The sequence below is a fragment of the Xenopus tropicalis genome, chromosome 6, assembly GCF_000004195.4.
Source record: "Xenopus tropicalis strain Nigerian chromosome 6, UCB_Xtro_10.0, whole genome shotgun sequence".
Taxonomy (NCBI): domain Eukaryota; kingdom Metazoa; phylum Chordata; class Amphibia; order Anura; family Pipidae; genus Xenopus; species Xenopus tropicalis.
In genome coordinates, this window is record NC_030682.2 from 71,186,959 (window position 1) to 71,207,070 (window position 20,112).

Below are 20,112 nucleotides of genomic sequence, written 5' to 3' on the forward strand. Positions count from 1 at the left end.
TGCCACCTAACCAGAAATTCAAAAATAAGCACCTGCTTTGAGAACACTTGGAGCAACATCCAAAGGGTTGGTGAGCAACATGTTGGGGATCACTGATGTAAGGTTATGCATTTGGGATACAAAAATATGCAAGCCACTTATAACCTTAATGGGATTAAGTTAGATACTTGCTCAGTGTAGAAGGACCTGGAGTGCTTGTGGATAATAAACGTAGCTGTAACAATTAATGCCCATGAGCAGAATGAAGGGCCATCATGGTATAAAGAGTATATATTTGCATGAGAGAGGGTCTTTCTCCCTCTTTACAAAGCAGACATTTTATATAAAGTTCATATTCAGTTATAATATTCATCCTCCCTCAAAATGTGAAATGATGCATTTTACATCCTAAAACTGTCATTATTTGAGAGCTGCATAGACAACTTCTCAAGTCAGAAGCCAGAGTGAAATGAAAGATGGTGTCACTTCAGTCTCCCACAGGAAGTGGTCACAGCAATGACTGACGGGCTTTACTCAACAGTAGCAGGGAAAACCCCTTTCAGTTTCCTCCTTCTGTGTAGGCAGCAAAGTAAAGCCCCGCCCACCCTATGCATATTTACTGCACTTTAAGTAGCTGCTGCTCTGTTACTGAAGTCTATCAGGGCCGGCTCACAGCTATATACTGAAGAGTCTAAACCCGGAAGCTTGCAAAAGAGCTGGGTAGAATGGTTTTCAAGCAGTTATGGACATATTTGAACCCAAAGGTATTAAAATAAAAGCACTTCTATTTTACATTATTTTACATGGTTTAGTGCATTGTAAAAATGTATGGTATATGTCCCCTTTAATAACAGTCAAAAGAAGAGCTACTAAGCTGATAAAGAGAATGATTGATAGGTCTCGGTTATGCAGAACAGGAGCATAAGATTGCTTTGTAAAAATATGCTTTCCCCTTCACAAAATTGGTTCAGGTGCCTTCCCCTGGACCCTTCACTCAGGGAAGATTCTTTCACAACTAGTTCTTCTTAAAAAATCGCATAAATCAAAGTTTTTCATGGACACTCACCACACTAACCCAAGGGAACCCCAGCAGTCACAAGCACAATTTTTCTGATAGGTGCACACTCCAAACACAAGTGGAGGTGGTTAAAAAACCAAAGCTTTATTTCACACCAATCCTTGATATAGGATTTGATGTGAAATAAAGCTTTGTTTCTTAACCATCTTCATATGTGTTGGAGTGCGCACCCATCTGAGAAATTGTATTTAGATAGTTTCAATTGAGGGTTGGATGCCTTTTAATAAAGTGAGTAAATACAATGTTACGGTTTAACTTTTTTCATCTTCTATGTAAAATCACGTAAAAATATATACATGATATTAAATGGTGGTCTGCACAACAGGACAACAACCATTCTGTGCCTGTCAATGCATTGCAAAACAGAACATATCTACATTTTCTCTGCTTGTGCTTCTGTTCAAGGGGAGAAATAGCCTAGTGTGCAGCTGACCTAAAAGACAAGAATAGAAGCCCCTAACATACTGGCAATCCTTTACTGCGTTAACCTTTCAATGTCCTTTAGATGGACAAGCCTATTTAGCCACAGCTAAGGCTTATTCATGTAGGCTATTATATAAGGCAAGCTCACATAAAGTTAGCTTTATACTGGTCTAGTAACCCAAAGCAATCAATGGCAGGTAGCATTTATTTGTCAGCTTTTAGGTTTAGTAGCCGTGCAAATTTGCCCCATTATAGGTTTGCTACAGGTCTGACCACCTATAGCAACTAATCAGCAGGTGTCATTTACTGGTTATAAAACTTTATTTATTTTTTATGTATTGAGGTAAATGTGTTGTAGACCAAAGTGATCAAATAAACTTTGAAACACAGCTCTTGCATAACGCAATGCTTTCCCACTAGCATAAATGTAAATTGTGGGTTGGAAAACATATATATTTTGCCTGTGCTTTGCGTAGTATCCTAAAGTTGCATTTTCTGAATATTCCTTGTGTGCCATTACCATTAAGGTGAACCTTCCCAATTAAAATTGTAATGTGTGCTGACATGTGAAAGAATAAATGTAAAACTCACTGGTATCTTCAGTGCCGGATTTCAAATCCGGACGCCCGCCCCCCACGCATGCGCAAACAAACCCACCTCCCCCTGTGCCACGCCGACGCAATCGCGCATGCACTGGCATTTAAACTCCCATACGGAGCAGTGGGGAGAAGTCCCCATTGCTCCGTATGGGAGCGAAATGTCACAATTTTTTTGCGGCGGGGCGGCATGCCGCCCTAGGCCTGGGCCTTTGTGGCCTCGCTACAAATACAGGCCTGGGTATCTTACTTGTCTCTTATATATTGTCTCTTAATCCAAATACAAATTGGTAATGCTCACCTATAACAACTTGTTACATACATATATTGTCTCTTAGTTGTTGTGCTTTTTGTTCTACCATGAGGCAGTGCAAGCTCATAGTACTCCCTAAATGTTAGCTGCCCAGGTGTCATGAAAATTAAAACGTGCATTACATAAGCAGATCTGGGAAGCAAATATGGAAACTGACGGCTAGGCCTTTTTAATTTAATATATCTTCTGAAGCAGTAACTATTGCCTCAGAAAGCATTGGTCACACTTGAAAAGCAATTGTGAAGACTAAACACACTACAACATTTCTGATTCCTCATTATGACCCTTTGAGGTTTAAAGTGGGCTGCGTAATATAGCCCTCAGCAAATAGGTGCACTGACTCAGATGTTCACCAGGAAATTTACTCTCTCCAAAGTTATGGGATTTTCATAATTTTGGCAAAATTATCAAATTTATTTTAATTTACTCATTCAAGCTAAAACTGCACAAATGCATTTTTTAGCAGTGTAAAATTTTCAAAGAGAGGAGCCTGAAACACAATACACTAATAATCTACTAGCACTAGAGGAAATCCTTTTTTGGCCACAACTCAGACTGCAGAATGGAATTGCTGACCTTGCAACAATAGTAGCTTGCCCTGATTTATGTACTGAAGCAGCAGTGTTGCCTCCTTCTTGTCATTTAGGCAATATATTATTTTGTTTTTCATTTTATGTGACCAGTATAATTAATTCTGTTACTGCATGTTCCAATATCCTACAAACAGCCAGTTTTGATTCTGAAAGTGTGTTATTTTGGTACTTCTGACATATTAGCTGTTTTTCCTTTTGGGAGGCTTACTGCATTAATTAATGAACCAGTGATGTGACATCATATGCAGCACATGCATACTGGCCTGAGACAATCTGGTATTTATTTTACTGAGCAAATCCAATCCCTGTCTTCCTCTTCTCCTCCTATTTCTTCTCTCCGCTCTTTCCTGCAGAAAAAAAAAATGTCCAGCAGTGACTCATCCATTAGCAGCTTGAGCAAAAGAAGCCAGAGGCAGCAGCTTCTCACTACCTTCTTTGCTTGCATTGGTTGCTTGTGATAAAGCATTCGCACGGATTGTTTACCAGCGGATGCCTTCATTTTTCTTAGTATAACAGTGAACCATTTGTAACTAGGCAGCAATTTGGCTACACACTGCCTGTGTTTGTGTATTATCGTGTGTACATTTTATGTGATTATAATTTAGTCCGTGGAGGTTCGGGGAAAATGCAGACTCATCGCTGGAAAGATGACGGAGAAACAACATTAGGTTTGTCTAGGTTTCTGTTTTTGTTTCCCAATACAATACGTAGTTCTTGACTGGGGTATTCAGGTGCATGCAATAAATGCATCTCAGCCATGTAAAAGAGAAAAAGAGTACAGATAGTATAGATAAACAACCATCATGTTATGATTATTGTTTACCTTTCTGCATGTGGTGTCATTCATTAATTGGAGCATATTTGTACATATTAATCAGCCAATGGTGCATTCTCAGGATGAAACATGTCAAACAAATTGATGCTTATATTTATAGTAAAAATTCATGGTCTACCCTGTATAAATACTACTTGTCTGTGTCTACATATTTGGGACAGTGTATGGCAGATATTTGTTTTTCTAACTCATTGCTCTGAAAAGAACTGATATTGCTAGTGTTGTCATGAATATGCTGCAGTCTAGCTGGTTTCTTATTACATTTCCTAGCAGTGCATCTGCATCTCTGACAAATATACAATAAATAAATTAAATAAAAAAAGAAATAAAATACACCACAGTTTTTCTTATGATGAGGTAAGGCAGATGCTGCTGTTGCTGGAGAGGAGTTGACAACCTAAGATACTAGACAAATTGTGGGCTCAAACTGCAAATTCATACCATAAGGATCTGAAAAGGGTTAAGGTCATCCAACATTTGTGGAACTCCTTTAAATACGATATTACATTTGTGGTCATGTTTTTTAAAAGTATATTAAGGTACTTTTCTTTGGGCTATGTGGTTTGCCTACAAATGTACTTGTTTATGTAGCATTTTGGAGATATTGTTACATGTTTGAGATCCCTTATCCGGAAACTTGTTATCCAGAAAGTTCCGAATTACGGAAAGGCCAATTCTCATAGACTCCATTATAAGCAAACAATTCTAATTTTTAAATATGATTTCCTTTTTCTCTGTAATTATAAAACAGCACCTTGTATTTGATTCTGACTAAGATATAATGACTCCTTATTGGAGGCAAAGCAAGCCTATTGGGTTTATTCAATATTAAAATGATTTTAGCAGACGTAAGTTATGGAGATCCAAATTACAGAAAGATCCCTTATCCAAAAAAACCCCAGGTCCTGAACATTTTGGATTACAGGTCCCATACCTGTACTTAGAAAATGAGGCCATAGAATAAAGCTGGCCATACATTGAAACATTTGCTTGTTTTCAAATGAATGGATCTTTCCCTGATAGGCCCAACTTGAGGGGGTGATATGATTGATCCATGATCTGATTGGGCCAAACAGTCGGCTCACATTGATAGGATACAGGCCATTGGGATAAGTCACCAGGCAAGCCATTCATGCAAAGACAGCAGTTTGGATCATTTACAATTTACTTTATATATAACATAGTAACATAGTAAGTTGGGTTGAAAAAAGACATGCGTCCATCACGTTCAGCCATAATGCCTATATATACCTGCCTAACTTCTAGTTGATCTAGAGGAAGGCAAAAAACCCCATCTGAAGCCTCTCTAATGTGCCGCAGAGGGGAAAAAATTCCTTCCTGACTCCAAGATGGCATTTGGACCAGTCCCTGGATCAACTTGTACTAAGAGCTATCTCCCATAACCCTTTATTCCCTCACTTGCTAAAATCCATCCAGCCCCTTCTTAAAGCTATATAATGTATCAGCCAGCACGACTGATTCGGGGAGGGAATTCCAGAACTTCACAGCTCTCACTGTAAAAAATCCTTTCCGAATATTTAAATGGAACCTCCCTTCTTCTAAACGGAGTGGGTGCCCTCGTGTCCGTTGGAAGGACCTACTGGTAAATAAAACATTAGAAAGGTTATTATATGATCTCCTTATATATTTATACATAGTTATCATGTCAACCCAGGTGCCTTGTTTACATTTATCTTGTGTAACCTTTTAAGCACCATATCCTGTGTCAACCACTGTGTAGTTGGATGTGGCATCCTTGCAGCAGGATCTTGACCAACTGGCAATCTGGGCGGCTAAGTGGCAGATGAAATTTAATGTGGATAAATGTAAGGTCATGCACCTGGGATGTAAAAATATGCAAGCCACTTATACCCTTAATGGGACTGCACTAGGTAAATCCATAATGGAGAAGGACCTTGGAGTCCTTGTAGATAATAAACTTGGCTGTAGCAAGCAATGCCAGGCAGCAGCTGCAAGGGCAAACAAGGTTTTGAGCTCTATTAAAAGGGGTATAGATTCACTGGAGGAGGGGGTTATTCTTCCCCTTTACAGAGCACTGGTAAGGCCCCATCTAGAATATGCTGTTCAGTTTTGGTCTCCAGTGCTCAAACGGGACATTCAGTTAGAGAGGGCCCAGAGAAGGGCAACTAAGCTGGTAAAGAAAGACTGGCCAAGCTGGGTCTGTTTACACTGGAGAAGAGGCACTTAAGAGGTGACATGATAACTATGTATAAATATATAAGGGGAACATATACAGGTATAGGACCTGTTATCCAGAATGCTCGGGACCAAGGGTATTCCGGATAAGAGGTCTTTCCGTAATTTGGATCTCCATACCTTAAGTCTACTAAAAAATCAATAAAACATTAATTAAACACAACAGGATTGTTTTGCATCCAATAAGGATTAATTATATCTTAGTTGGGATCAATTACAAGGTACTGTTTTATTATTACAGAGAAAAGGGAAATCAGTTTTAAAATTTTGAATTATTTGATTAAAATGTCTATGGGAGACAGGCTTTCCGTAATTCGGAGCTTTCTGGATAACGGGTTTCCGGATAAGGGATCCCATACCTGTATAAACCTTTCTAATGTTTTATATACCAGTAGATCCTTCCAACGGACACAAGGGCACCCACTCCGTTTTTAGAAGAAGGAAGGTTCCATTTAAATATACGGAAAGGATTTTTTACTGTGAGAGCTGTGAAGTTGTGGAATTCCCTCCCCGAATCAGTTGTGCTGGCTGATACATTATATAACTTTAAGAAGGGGCTGGATGGATTCTTAGCAAGGGAAGGAATACTGGGTTATGGGAGATAGCTCTTAGTACAAGTTGGTACATAGTTAGGCAGGTTATATATAGTCATTATGGTTGAACGTGATGGACGTATGTCTTTTTTCAACCCAACTTACTATGTTACTATGTTGCATCCTGGATAGAATTGACTGGTCTACAGAGTTTTTTGTCATCTGCAAACACTGATACATTGCTTGTAATACCCAACCCTAAGTCATTTATGAACAAATTAAACAAAAGTGGACCCAGTACAGAACCCTGAGGGGCCCCACTGAGAACCTTATTCCAAGTAGAGAATGTACCATTAACAACCACCCTCTGTACCCTATCCTGTAGCCAGTTTTCTATCCATGTGCAAACGACTTCACTAAGACCAATAGACCTTAGTTTAGAAAGCAGTCGTTTGTGGGGAACAGTATCAAATGCTTTGGCAAAATCCAAATAGATTTTATCTACTGCATCCCCACTGTCCAGCTTCTTACTTACTCATTATAAAAAGCAATTAAATTGGGCTGACATGACCTGTCCTTCATAAAGCCATGCTGATTACTGCTATTACTGCTATATATGCTATCATGTACATGCTATGATAAGGCCATTCTCCAGTACGTAATTTTGTATGTGATCCCTTAACAAGCCTTCAAATAACTTGCCCACCACGGATGTCTATATCTATCAATCTATCTGTTTAAATTGTAATAGGTCCAAAATGCAGTTTTTGCATGCATGGCCTCACTGGTGGCTGTATCTAACATTCATATTGTTTTCAATGTGTTTTCCTGACGCCAGTGCTTATATTTGGGAAAAAAATGGACTGGCCCAGGGAAAAACCTTTTATTCTTGCTTCCCAAACCCAAATGGGGGATGCCTGGACATATGGTAAAATGTTTTTTCCAAAAAGGAGCACCAGGCTAGGAAACAAAACCTGTGATTTAATTCACTGGGGGTGCCTGATTCCCCCCCCCCCCAACAAATTAGCCTTTGAAAAAATTTCTTTAAAGAGATACCGACACCTGAAATTAAACATGTTTTTTAATATATCATAACATAGCATGCAAAGACAATTTATAACTTTGTATTTGATTATTTGCCCAATGCTTTTACATTACCTGTCTGATCCCCCATGTTCCCCTATGAGGTTGCGGCCATATTTGTGCCGCAGGAGTCTATTAGCATTAGAAGCTGTAACTGACAGGCTGAGAAGGGACAGTCAGGTTGAGAAGGGACAGTCAGGTTGGCAAAACTGTCAGGTTTAGGAACTCCAAGTATTACAGTACTTACAGAAGCCGCCCTATCAGCGAAAAATGATCAACATGACCTATAGGAAACTTTTTATATACATTAATATTTTGAACAGTAAATTTTTAGTTTCAGTATCACTTTAAGGCTTTATATGATGATGGCATACAATTTTTATAAATTGGCTGTTGAGCCTATCATGTATTGTGTAATCATCCCACCACATAAAAAAGTTGCTTGGAACTGCAAGTATATGGGACCTGTTATCCAAAATTCTCAGAACCTTATGTCTTCCGGATAAGGGTTTTTTCCATTATTTGGATCATCTACTAAAAAGTAGGATTGTTTTACCTCCTGTAAAAATTAATTACATCTTAGCTGGGATCAAATTAAGCTATAACTAAAGAGAAAAAGGAAATCATTTTTATCAAATAATTCACATTTCTAAAAACTGAATCTGTGGGAAATGGCCTTTCTGTAATTCTAAACTTTTGGGGTAACAGATTCCAAAGCTGTGTTATAATCGTTTGGTAACAAAAAAAAAAACTATTCTGCACTTTCTGTGACAATGTTCTAATTATTCAATTCTTGTTTTATGTATGGTATGTCCTACACTTATAGTACCAAGATCTACGACATCGCAGAATAAAATTATTTCATGGTAATAATTAAATCACTAGGATACTACTATTCGAGCTGAACTACCCAGGAAGCTATTGTTATAGTGACAAAACACTCTACAATATAATCGCATGGGTCAAAATATAATGGGACTGAGAGAAAAATCTGATGTATAAACTACATGAAACTTTGCCATTCAACGCAAGATGCCTGTGGGATGTGATTGCTGCATGCTATGTCTGCATCTGACCAGATAAAATCTGATAGTGTCGGAAAGACTATTTTTCTCATTGAAATACACTGAGTCTCGGCTGTAGCTGCATGAACAAAACCTACCGTCTGACTTTATTTGATCTGACTTGCATTACAGCTGTGGGGATCAGATTGTATAGGATTCCACAAAATCTAGTCTTGTTGTATGCTGTTGCATAAAAGGATTTTGTGGGTCAGATAATATCTAAGCTACAAAATCTGATCAAAAATTCCCATGTAGTTTAGGCCTTAATTTTTTTTTTTAATAATAGCAAGCATGATTAATCATTAAATTATATGGCCTGTGTCCAGATATGGAATTTTTGTATTTTTAAAAAGGATTGCAATTCTTCAGGTACATCATGTTGTAATCTGTGCATCTGTGGCATACTTGGTAAAATTCTTAAACGTGGGTGCCAAGATGTGCCAAAGTTTTGTAGATATTTAGAAACCACAGCTTAATTTTTAAAAGTGTAAAAAAGTTCAAATCAATGTGGGGTCCCTCAGTGATTATAATAGCTTGTTTGGTACCCTGAGCTATAGCTCCTGTTTGCAGCAAACTGCACCGGTTTTGGGTACTTCTGTATGCACCATGTTGCAATCTTTTTCTTGGTTCTTCTTTCTTCTGTTGCCCAGGACCAACCCCTCATGGTAACAGTGACCCTGCCCCCCAGTGGTTATAGCTTTCCTTCTTTATGATCATAATAGAATAATGTAATTTATATAAATGTGTATTTATGCATGTTATTCTAGCCTAATTCCTAGCATCTCCCCAAAATATTTAAGTGAGGAAGGTGTTATTTCAGCACAAGAACTGTTTGGAATATGAGCTTTAAAACAGTAATTATACCTTATACCTCCTTTAGTTAAGAGTATAAGGACCATGACAGACTGGAAGCTTTGTTGCCTGCAAGATATCTCTTCCTGCCTTTTTTTTCATGCATACCTGGATCACAGCAAGTTGTGATATAAAGAATGCAGGTATTTTTGTTCTCTTTGTTGCCTCGGGAGATTTCCTGAGGGTAGCACCATACTCCCCACAGTACTGGCTGTACAAGTAAAGATCATTTGGTGAGGTTGCCAAACAAGCAGGTCTTTTCACTGATATGCCCCACCGTGAGGTAGGCAATATTGGGCTCAACCCAAGGGCCAAATCATGGGGTCACAATGCAGTGAAACCGGCCAATGGGACAAGGACTACATCAATAAACCATTCAGTAGCCTTATAAGTTAAGCTTCCCTTAGATCAGTGATCCCCAACTAGTGGCTCGGGGGCAACATGTTGCTCACCAACCCCTTGGATGTTGCTCTCCGTGCCACCAAACCAGGTAGTTATTTTTGAATTCCTGCTTTGGGGGCAAGTTTTGGTTGAATAAAAACAAGATTTCCTACCAAATAAAGCCCCCTGTAAGCTGATAGTGTGCATAGAGGTTGCCTAATAGCCAATCTTAGCCCTTATTTGGCACCTCCATGAACTTTTATGGTGCTTGTTTTGCTCTCCCAAGTTTTTTTATATTTGACTGTGGCTCACGAATAAAGCTGGCCATACACGGGCAGATACGCTCATTTGGCGATGTCGCCAAACGAGCGGATCTTCACCCGATATCCCCACCTACGGGTGGCGATATTGGGGAGGCATGTAGGCGAATTCGATCGTTTGGCCCTGGGGCCAAACGATCGAATTCTGCACGCGGCAATGGGGCAGTCGGTTCGGGGACCGCATCAGGTCAGATTTCAGGCCAGATATCGGTTGGCCAGGCCCCTCGTTTCTGCCCTTACACGGGCCTATAAGCTGCCGAGTCGGTCCAAGGGACCGATATCGGCAGCTTCTATCGGCCCGTGTATGGGGGCCTTAAGAAAGGTTGTGGATCCCTGCCTTAGATAGTAAAGAGTCCACCAAATTAATGGTAGGGGTATGCTATAGACCCCCTAATGTAAGTGAGGAGGAAGAGGCTTAGCTCCTGTTGCAAATAGAAAAGGCTGCTAATTTAGGGCAAGTGATAATAATGGCTAATTTTAATAACCCTGATATTGACTGGAGCAATAGTAATTCCAGTAACAGGACAGTAAATGGGAACAAGTTTATAAACTTGCTGCATGACAGCTTTATGTCACAGGTTGTTGAGGAGCCAACCAGGAACCATGCTATATTGGATCTAGTGTTCTCTAATGACCCCGAACGTATAGCAAATGTGCAAGTGGTTGAACCCCTGGGTAATCGTGACCATAATGTTATTGTGTTGGGTTGAAAAACCCAACATACTGTTCTTCGACTTCAGCTTATTCTTCTGCTTTTTCATCGTCTTCTTCTCCTTCATCTTCTTGTTAGCGCCCCCCATTTTCTAAACGCTATTCCTTCTACAGTTTTAGGGGTACAACACCCAGACTCTCCACACTTCTTTGCCCTATAGCGGAGCAGGTTGCATATGCTTTTCTAAGCAATCCCACCTCCCGTCTTTTTGTGGCGCCGCTCCGAACACCCCAACTTTTCCATTGACTTTGACAGGGAAGATATTCAAACTGCTGCCACTCTTACAGCTTTGAAGCTGCACTCCTCAAACTTGAATCACATAGTCATGGGGTCAGCCTGAATGAAAATATGATGATTGTTGGTTGCCCAAGAGTGGGCGGAGCTGTGAACAGCCAATCAGATTTTACCTATTGACTTGGCAGAAATTCAACCTGCTGCCATTCTCACAGTAATAACACCAGGGTCCCCAAACTTTGCAGAGTTGGGCACCAGGTAACTGCGGTTCAAGATTAGAAAAAGTGGGCGGAGCCACCAACAGGATTTTACCTATTGACTTTCAATAGGGAAATCCAACCTGCTGCCATTCTCTCAGTATTAACACCAGGGTCCCCAAACTTTTCACAGTTGGTCACTAGGTGACTGCAGTTTTAGTTTTGAAAAGGTGGGCGGAGCTACCAACAGTCCATCAAATTTCACCTATTCACCAACCACCAACCACAATTTACCTATTGACTTTTATTGGTTTCAATTTAAACTGCTGCCGTTTTTTAACTATTAATTCTAGGGTCCCTAAACTTTGCAGTCACTGGGTAACTGCAGTTCCAGGTTAGAAAAAGGGTGCGGAGCCACAAACCGCGAATCAGATGTTACTCGTTGACTTTCAGTGGGGAAATCTATACCATAAATTTTTACAATGCACTTAATCATGTAAAATAATGTAAAATGGAAGTAGCACAAGCAGAGAGACACAGTAGCAGGGAAAACCCCTTCTAGTTTCCACCTTCTGTGTTGAGTAAATCCTGTCAGTCAGTGCTGTGACCACTTCCTGTGGGAGACTGAAGCGACACTCCCATGTTTCATTTTGCTCTGACTTCTGATTAGAGAGGTTGTGTATGCAGCTCTCATGTAATGACAGTTTTAGGAGGTAAAATGCTTTCAAAACATCCCTCTTTCTGCATCACTTTCCATTTTGCGGGAGGATGAATATTATAACTGAATATGAACTTTATATAAAATGTCTCCTTTAAATTGCTGCCATTCAGACACTATTAAAAAAGGGCCCCCAAACTTTTCACTGTGGTTTTTACTATATAACTGTGGTCCAAGGTTAGAATAAGAGTCACAACAGATCAGATTTCATTCAGTGACTTCATGTTTTGCAACCCAATATGAAGTTTGTTCTCAAACTTCCCTTTCTAGTTTCATTTGATGTATGGTGCAAAAAACAAACTTAAATTGGAACAAAAAAGAACCCTGAATTTTAGAAAAGCTGATTTTAGCTCCTTAAGGGCAGTGCTCCAGAGCATAGATTAGGGCATCATGTTTTCTTCTAAAAACACAGAACAGAAATGGTTGTCTTTTAAAATAATATTAAATGATTGCTGTTCTCAATTTAGTCCCTTAAGAAGTAAATGTAGAAGCCTTAGAATCACCCAGTGTGGATTTACTTGGAGGTAAAGAAGTTAATAGGGAAAAAAGGAAGGCATTTAAGAAATACAAATCAGAGGGGACAAAGGTGATATTTAATGAATATATATACTATAACAAGTGGTGTTTTATGAATTTTTATGGGAGGGGGGAGCAGGAGAGAACTGTGCAGACTCTTGCCCCAGGAATGAAGGATTTTTCTGAGAGAGGAAGTCATTAGAGCATGTTTACAAAAAAGGTAGGGGATAGAGGACTCAGTGCAGCTTTTCTGTGAGTGCTTATGGCTGTAGTTACGTAGACCTTTCTGATAAAGCTTACTTAGTTTTTTCCTTTCCTTCTCCTTCAATAGGGCTGCACTTGGCAAATCCATAATGCAGAAGGACCTTGGGGTCCTTGTAGATAATAAACTTGGCTGTAGCAAGCAATGCCAGTCAGCAGCTGCAAGTGCAGACAAGGTTTTGAGCTCTATTAAAAGGGGCATTGATTCGCAGGAGGTGGGGGCTATTCTTTTATTTTACAAAGCACAGGCCCCATCTAGAATATGCCGTGCAGTTTTGGTCTCCAGCGCAAATGCGGGACATTGAGTTAGAGAGGGTCCAGAGAAGGGCAACTGAGCTGGTAAAGGGTATGGAAAGTCTCGGTTATGAAGAAAGACTGGCCAAGTTGGGTTTGTTTACACTGGAGAAGAGGCGCTTAAGGGGTGATATGATAACTATGTATAATTATATAAAAGGGGATCATATAATAATCTCTCTAATGCTTTATTTACCAGTAGGTCCTTCCAATAGACACAAGGGCACCCATTCCAATAAGAAGAAAGGAGGCTTTGACTAAATATCTGTAAAGGATTTTTTACTGTAAAGCTGTGGTTGTACTGGCTGATACATTTGATAGCTTCTAGAAGGGGATGAATGGCTTTTTAGCAAGTGCCGGAATACAGGGTTATGGGAGATAGCTTTTAGTACAAGTTGATCCAGGGACTGGTCAAGAAATATTTTTTCCCACTTTGCAGCAAATTAGAAAGGTCTGAGATGGGTTTTTTTTTTTTTTTTGCTTTTCTCGGGATCAACTAGCAGTTAGGCAGGTTATATATAGGAAGGAAAGGAAGTCATTTTGGCATTTTATTGCCAATAGATTTGCCACATTAGTGCCACCTAGAACACTAGTAAACCTGAGTATAAATCAGGTAACAGCTTTAGAAGCTTCCTCCGTTTGCTTAAGATAGCAGCTGCCATTTTAAGTAGCTTTCTTCCTGCAGCTCTAGCCGTTATATCTCAGATCACACATTCCCAAGGGAGGGGGGGACTGAGTTCTTAGCGTTCTAGTGTTTACGTGACAAAATGTCATGTGATTTTTCGGATTCAGTTAGGTCAGAGGCATGGATTTAGGCGAATCCTGCCAAAAAAGACAGAATCTTGGCCGAATCCCAAACCGAATCCTGAAATCGGTGTATCCCTAGTTACTATGTCCCAGAGGGAGACTAGTCGCCCTCGGTACATGTAGATTTTAAGCGTACCGAAAATAGTTCAACAGCTTGTGTGAATGATGTTGTGTCTACCATATTTTATCAGGGTCACTCATTTAGTTGTATTGATTTGCCACTTGTGCTGCAGAAAGGATAGATTTACAAAGACCATGCTGCCATCATCTATGCAAAAGTTTTGACAGCTGTTGCCTATCCTGAGCTAGCCTAGACAAGTACAAATGGTGTTTTAAACTGGATAGCTAGCAGTGAGCACTAAACTAATGGGTATAACCTTGGTGTTTTTTTTTTGTTTTTTTTTTTAGAGATTTCTTTTACAAGTCTTTGTAGCTTTTATAAAATTGCAAATTAGTGAGAATGTTTAAAAAAAAAAAAAAAAATCTGAAGGAATTTAGACAGTCATTATTTAAAAGGTAGGCTAAAATGTCTTCCGTATAGCGGGAACAATTGACTTCCGGTTTTGGCAGATGTGAGATGAGATGTCGAGCGTCACATGTTGGATTTTGCAGAGCGAATATCGCCCTATAGCCTTAGTTGAAAAGACTGGAAGCAAAGTTTTAGCAGGTATTTTTTTAATAAAGCATTGAAAATAATAAACTTGTGCAGGATAGGGCAATTATTGGAGCAGGGTAGAATAGATTTTTTTACTTAAAAAAAAAAAAATTGTTACTGTTCATTTAAGCTAAGTATCCCAGAGATTAAAAATATTTGCTCGGAGGGGGCGTGTCCAGCCGCGCACTGGAGCAGATGTAGGTCTTTGGCGCTCCCGGGGTCTTATAATAAAATACACCCCATAAGCCCCAAGACGCGAGAGGACACTTGCAATAATAAATGTGGAGACTCTGCACTGGGCACGACTTCGGAGGAGAATCGATAGCTGCCTGGTAGTGCTGCTGAAGCCGTGGGCTAAATTTTCACCTCTCCAGCTTGCGACTTCCGGCAGTGAGTGGCGCCAAAATGTTCCCGGAATTAGTGCCGGACCCCAGAGACTGCCACACACACTTGGGTGAGTGTGCTTGGGACCCCGGGGGCGTCACATATTTGGCCCCAAGCCTGCCCATAGCGCCACACAAGCTACAGACGGCTGCACCCTGCCACCAACCTCTGCATACTGCTTTCACTGGCAGATTCAGTACTGTGCACTACAGTCCCCAAGCAATCATACAGGCAGCTTTATGCAATTCTACTCCTGAAACCTGTAATCAATCAGAGACTGGATTCACTCCTCAGAATGGTGAACTGAGTGATATGTAATGCTACCACGCACGGAGCGCTCTCCATCTACACATCCTAATACCTAAACCCACATCCAACGGCAACATATCTTGTTGAATACCAGCAACATATCTTGTGGAATACCAGCAACATATCTTGTGGAATACCAGCAACTGAATTATTACGTGGGGAAACATTCACAGAAACAAAAGCTGGATGCAGCTGCAAGACTGGAGTGCTTTGCCTATACAGAGTCGCAGGACTCCCAAGCCCACTACAAATGGCGACTCATCCCCCATCATCACCTCCCTCGCCAGAAATATCAGCGGAGACATCACAACCCACGCCAAGCAAACTTCTCATGGCTATACTAGAAAGCTGAACAGCAACTACAACACAACTGGAGGAAATCAAGGTCGATATCTCTCTCCTGCGTCGTGATCTCCAGAATATTAGAGAGTGCACTACCGTGGCAGAGGCTAGAATTTCCTCAATAGAGGATATGGTATCGCCACTCCCAAATGATATTGCAACTATCAAACAAGCTTCAGCAGGCGCTCAACAAATCTGAAGACTTGAAATACAGACTCCACCGAAATAATGTCCATATAGTGGGCCTACCTGAAAAGACAGAAGGTCAGCACCCTGAGACCTTCATAGAAACCTGGCTTAAAGAGGTTTCTCCACTGCATTTGTGGTCGAGAGAGCCCACAGGGTCCCCACCAAACCACGTCCCCCCTGGGGCTCCCCTCAAAGCTGCTAGACTTAAAGGCTCCATTGTCAATGGCACAACTGTCTCGCTATACCCAGATTTCTCACCAGCTATACAAAAACAAAGGGCTACATTCAAAGCAATTAAAAAGCGTCTCAAAGAGGCATAAGTTCACAGTTTGCTATACCTGACACGAGTTCGGATACAAGACAGAGACCGAGTACAGTTTTTCAACACCTCAACTGAAGCCGACAAATGGTTGAACCACAAGAACCATAGAAGGTCACCACCCCGCAACTGAGGGCAGATCCACCAGATACCTCTGCGACCAGAATATGCAAGAGACATACCATATCAGTCACACCATAACAGAGTGGGGGAGGGGGAATGTCTAGACCTGGATACCAAATAGATCCCCCTTTGAATGTGTCTTCAACTCTCAACACTCCAGTAGCAACAGATGAATGACTGAACCACAAAACTATAGTCAATCACCACCTCATAACTGAGAACAGGTCCACTAGGCACCATAAACCATCTCTTCAGCAACTGGAATGTATAAGAGACACAACACATCAGTCATACAAGATGGGTCTAACATCAACTGTGCCTCAAACCCCACACTAAGGCCTCCTATTATGGGCAGTGTAACAGCTGAAAACACCTCTCCTGCAAGCCTTAGTAATATTATGGGTCCAGCTCTAACTCAGAGCTCTGATGCACTGGTAGTTTTTGTTTACTATTGTTAATACTGAAGATAAACTTTCACATGAGTTCTTATTCAAAATGTTACATAGAGTGATGTAGACACACCCCCTAGAAGCTTTTACAAGCATGTCACAGTTTTGGGTATTAGACCCACCTAGGTTGGGGAGGTGGGTAAGGGTGGGGTAAGGTTTTTTCGGTTTGTAAATTGTACTTTTTGTTTGTTTACAGGATGCTCTGCGGCAACATGCCACAATGTATTATATTTACAATTGATATGATAAGTGAATTCCAAAATATTGACCACTTAGAAACCTACTCACAGGATTGCAACCCCCCCAATCTAACCAACCCATCTAACAGGGCAAAAAATCTTAGCTTTAAAGAGACAATGGGTGGGCTATGCCTTCCATTCTACTTACTCTACATATTCCGGGTGGGGGGCGGGTCTCAATCCCAGTGAAGGGGTCAATCACGTTTAACCTGCTTACACTCAAAACGGATTATTATGGTAGGTTTGTTATCGTACACTGCACAATTGCTAACTTCCCCCTAATTATAGTTACCCTATACATTCCACCTCCATTCACTACAACCACACTTGATATTATCAGTAAAAAGCTATCCGATCTCCCCACTGTTCCCACTTGTTATATGAATGACTTTAATTCCTTAATGAATCTGCAAATAGATAAACTAAGTCCTTCCTTCCCTACTGGGAACAAACTAATGCTGTGTACAAAAACACTAGGACTCACAGATGTGTGGAGATGGAAAAACCCTAACCAGAAAGCTTTCTCCTGTCACTCCACTACCCATCACTCTCTCACAAGAATTGATTTAGCCTTAGTAACACCTGAACTGTAATAAAGGGGGTTAACCTTTATCAATATTATTTATATTAACAGGATCAATGATTAAACCTTCTGATGAAAAACTATTAAATGAGCAATAACTTACACACACACATAGTAATAGAATTTAAAACATTTACTTAGCTTCGTACGGTTTTGTGGTTACAAAGATAGCCAGTTCAGCATTAATCCAGCAAACTCGGGGAGCCCCTCAACCTTTGGTGCAAAACCTTCAGGTTCCCGATAACCATGCGATGATCCAATATCCTGGCACTCGTTCAGGAGTCCTAGGCGAAGCTCCTGACCCAAGGCAGAGGCCGTTCTTTTATGCCAAAAGTTCTTAGGAAAAACCCCCAAGCCCAACTATTGACTTGAACAATATTGTTTAACAAATGGTCAGCCATTGTGTCTGATCAGATACCAAACTTTATACCTCAAGTTCTTATTTAAATACATTGGGCATTGTCTGCCTGCCATCCGCTTGTTGTATTTGCTGGGTAAACAGTCTATAGTCATTGTTTATTGTTACATAATAAACAATATATGTACAAGGACACTGGACTCCCCTTATCTCTAGAATTGCTTGATTAAACTTACTAACTAAACCATATATATATATATATATATATATATATATATATATATATATATATATATATATATATATATATATATATATATATATATATATATATATATATATATACATATACATATACATATACATATATATATATATATATATATATACATATACATATATATATATACATATATATATATATATATATATACATATATATATATATATATATAATACATATACATATATATATATATATATAATATATATATATATATATACATATATATATATATACATATATATATATACATATATATATATATATACATATATATATATACATATATATATATATATATATACATATATATATACATATATATATATATATATATATATACATATATATATATATATATACATATATATATATATATATACATATATATATATATATACATATATATATATATATACATATATATATATATATACATATATATATATATACATATACATATATATATATATATATATATACATAATACATACACACATTAAAGCATGTATAAATTGTAAATCATACAAATCATAGTAAAAGAAACCTACTGCACTACATTCCACCCTTTGATTTACAAAAATACTGATTGAGAAATATTTAATATATTATTCCAGTTTTGCATATAGGTAATGATTCTATTGTAGATGTAGTATACTTACTGATACAGACACTGATTATTTTTATCACAAGAAAAATTCCTAGAATGAATATAATAAATGATGTTATATACATAAACAATTGTTGTCCCCATTGCCCCAACCAACTAAATAACCAACTACCAGTATTTTGGGCATGTAATTTGGCTACTGACTTTCGAGCTTCAGAGATGTCATCCTCTACTTCCAGACTTTTATCTGAGATATATGTGCAACATTCATCTCCAATCAGAGCACATACACCTCCCTTTGAAGCTAGGATATAATCTAGCGATGCTCTATTTTGCAGAACCACTAACCTCATTTGTCTGACTTCCTCGGTAAGACTAGTCAAGCCATCTAATGTGTTGTTTAAAGCATGTTCAATTATTCTAGACATTCTTCTCATCATTTGCACAGCTTTTGCTACTCCATAATGGGGTATTAAATTCATAACAAATCTGTTTTCTTCTGAAGTATCCCACTCTTCGGGTAATTCATTAACATGAGAAGAGGCAAAATGCCGTTTCCAATTTCTCACATGCCCTTTTGGGTTCTCAAATAATACTCTAAATTTTGGTGCTATATTTCCTATATAACAATTTCCTGCCCAATTATATGGTAGCCACTTATAAACATTATTCCCACAAATAAAGTACAACTGATTGGGCAATGGGGAACAAGTTGCTATAAGTATACCTATATATAAGTATACCTATAAATAAAGACTTACAATACCTATATATAAGTATACCTATAAATAAAGACTTACATGTACGGAAATGTCTGAGGCAATGCAACTACAAAGCAGAACTAGAAAAGTTTAAAAGGAGAAATTGTTGCTATGTGTATAAAAGCCAACTTTAAGTTTTTGCAGATTGTTGTTAAGCATTTCCAAGTAATATTTTAGCCCAAGCAGTTTATACAATAAAGCCAAACCAAAAGGCGAATGTACTTTTTAAACAAGGTAAGAAACGAAAAAATCCTTTGTTTTAAAATAAATTACAAGATCAACCAAGGACTTAAAGACTGTTGCAAAAATGTCCCCTGCCTCAACTAACAAAGGAATTTCCTTTATGATCATATCCATTGGCCCCCATACATGGTAGGTGTACTTAAAGTGGGTTAAGCTCCCATTCTAATGTATTGTTTTATAAATGTGTTTATAGAATAACCAAATCCTCAAAACATGAAAAGTAATACAAGTATGGGATCCCAAATGCAAAAAACAGTCC

At 38.9% G+C, this 20,112-nt stretch overlaps 1 protein-coding gene across 6 annotated transcripts in view; it reads left to right on the forward strand.

Annotated features, from left to right (window-relative positions):
• Positions 1-20,112, forward strand: part of trio (trio Rho guanine nucleotide exchange factor) — a 308,906-nt gene that overhangs the window by 10,136 nt on the left and 278,658 nt on the right. The window contains exon 1 of one of the 6 annotated variants that reach the window (NM_001129921.1): positions 3,433-3,650. The exons of 4 other annotated variants lie outside the window; for them this stretch is intronic. In NM_001129921.1, coding sequence (NP_001123393.1) covers positions 3,608-3,650 — 43 coding nt within the window. In that variant the 5' untranslated portion in view covers positions 3,433-3,607. Of the gene's footprint in view, positions 1-3,432; positions 3,651-20,112 lie in introns of those variants that run through there. One more of the 6 variants, XM_031903241.1, reaches the window with a different exon arrangement.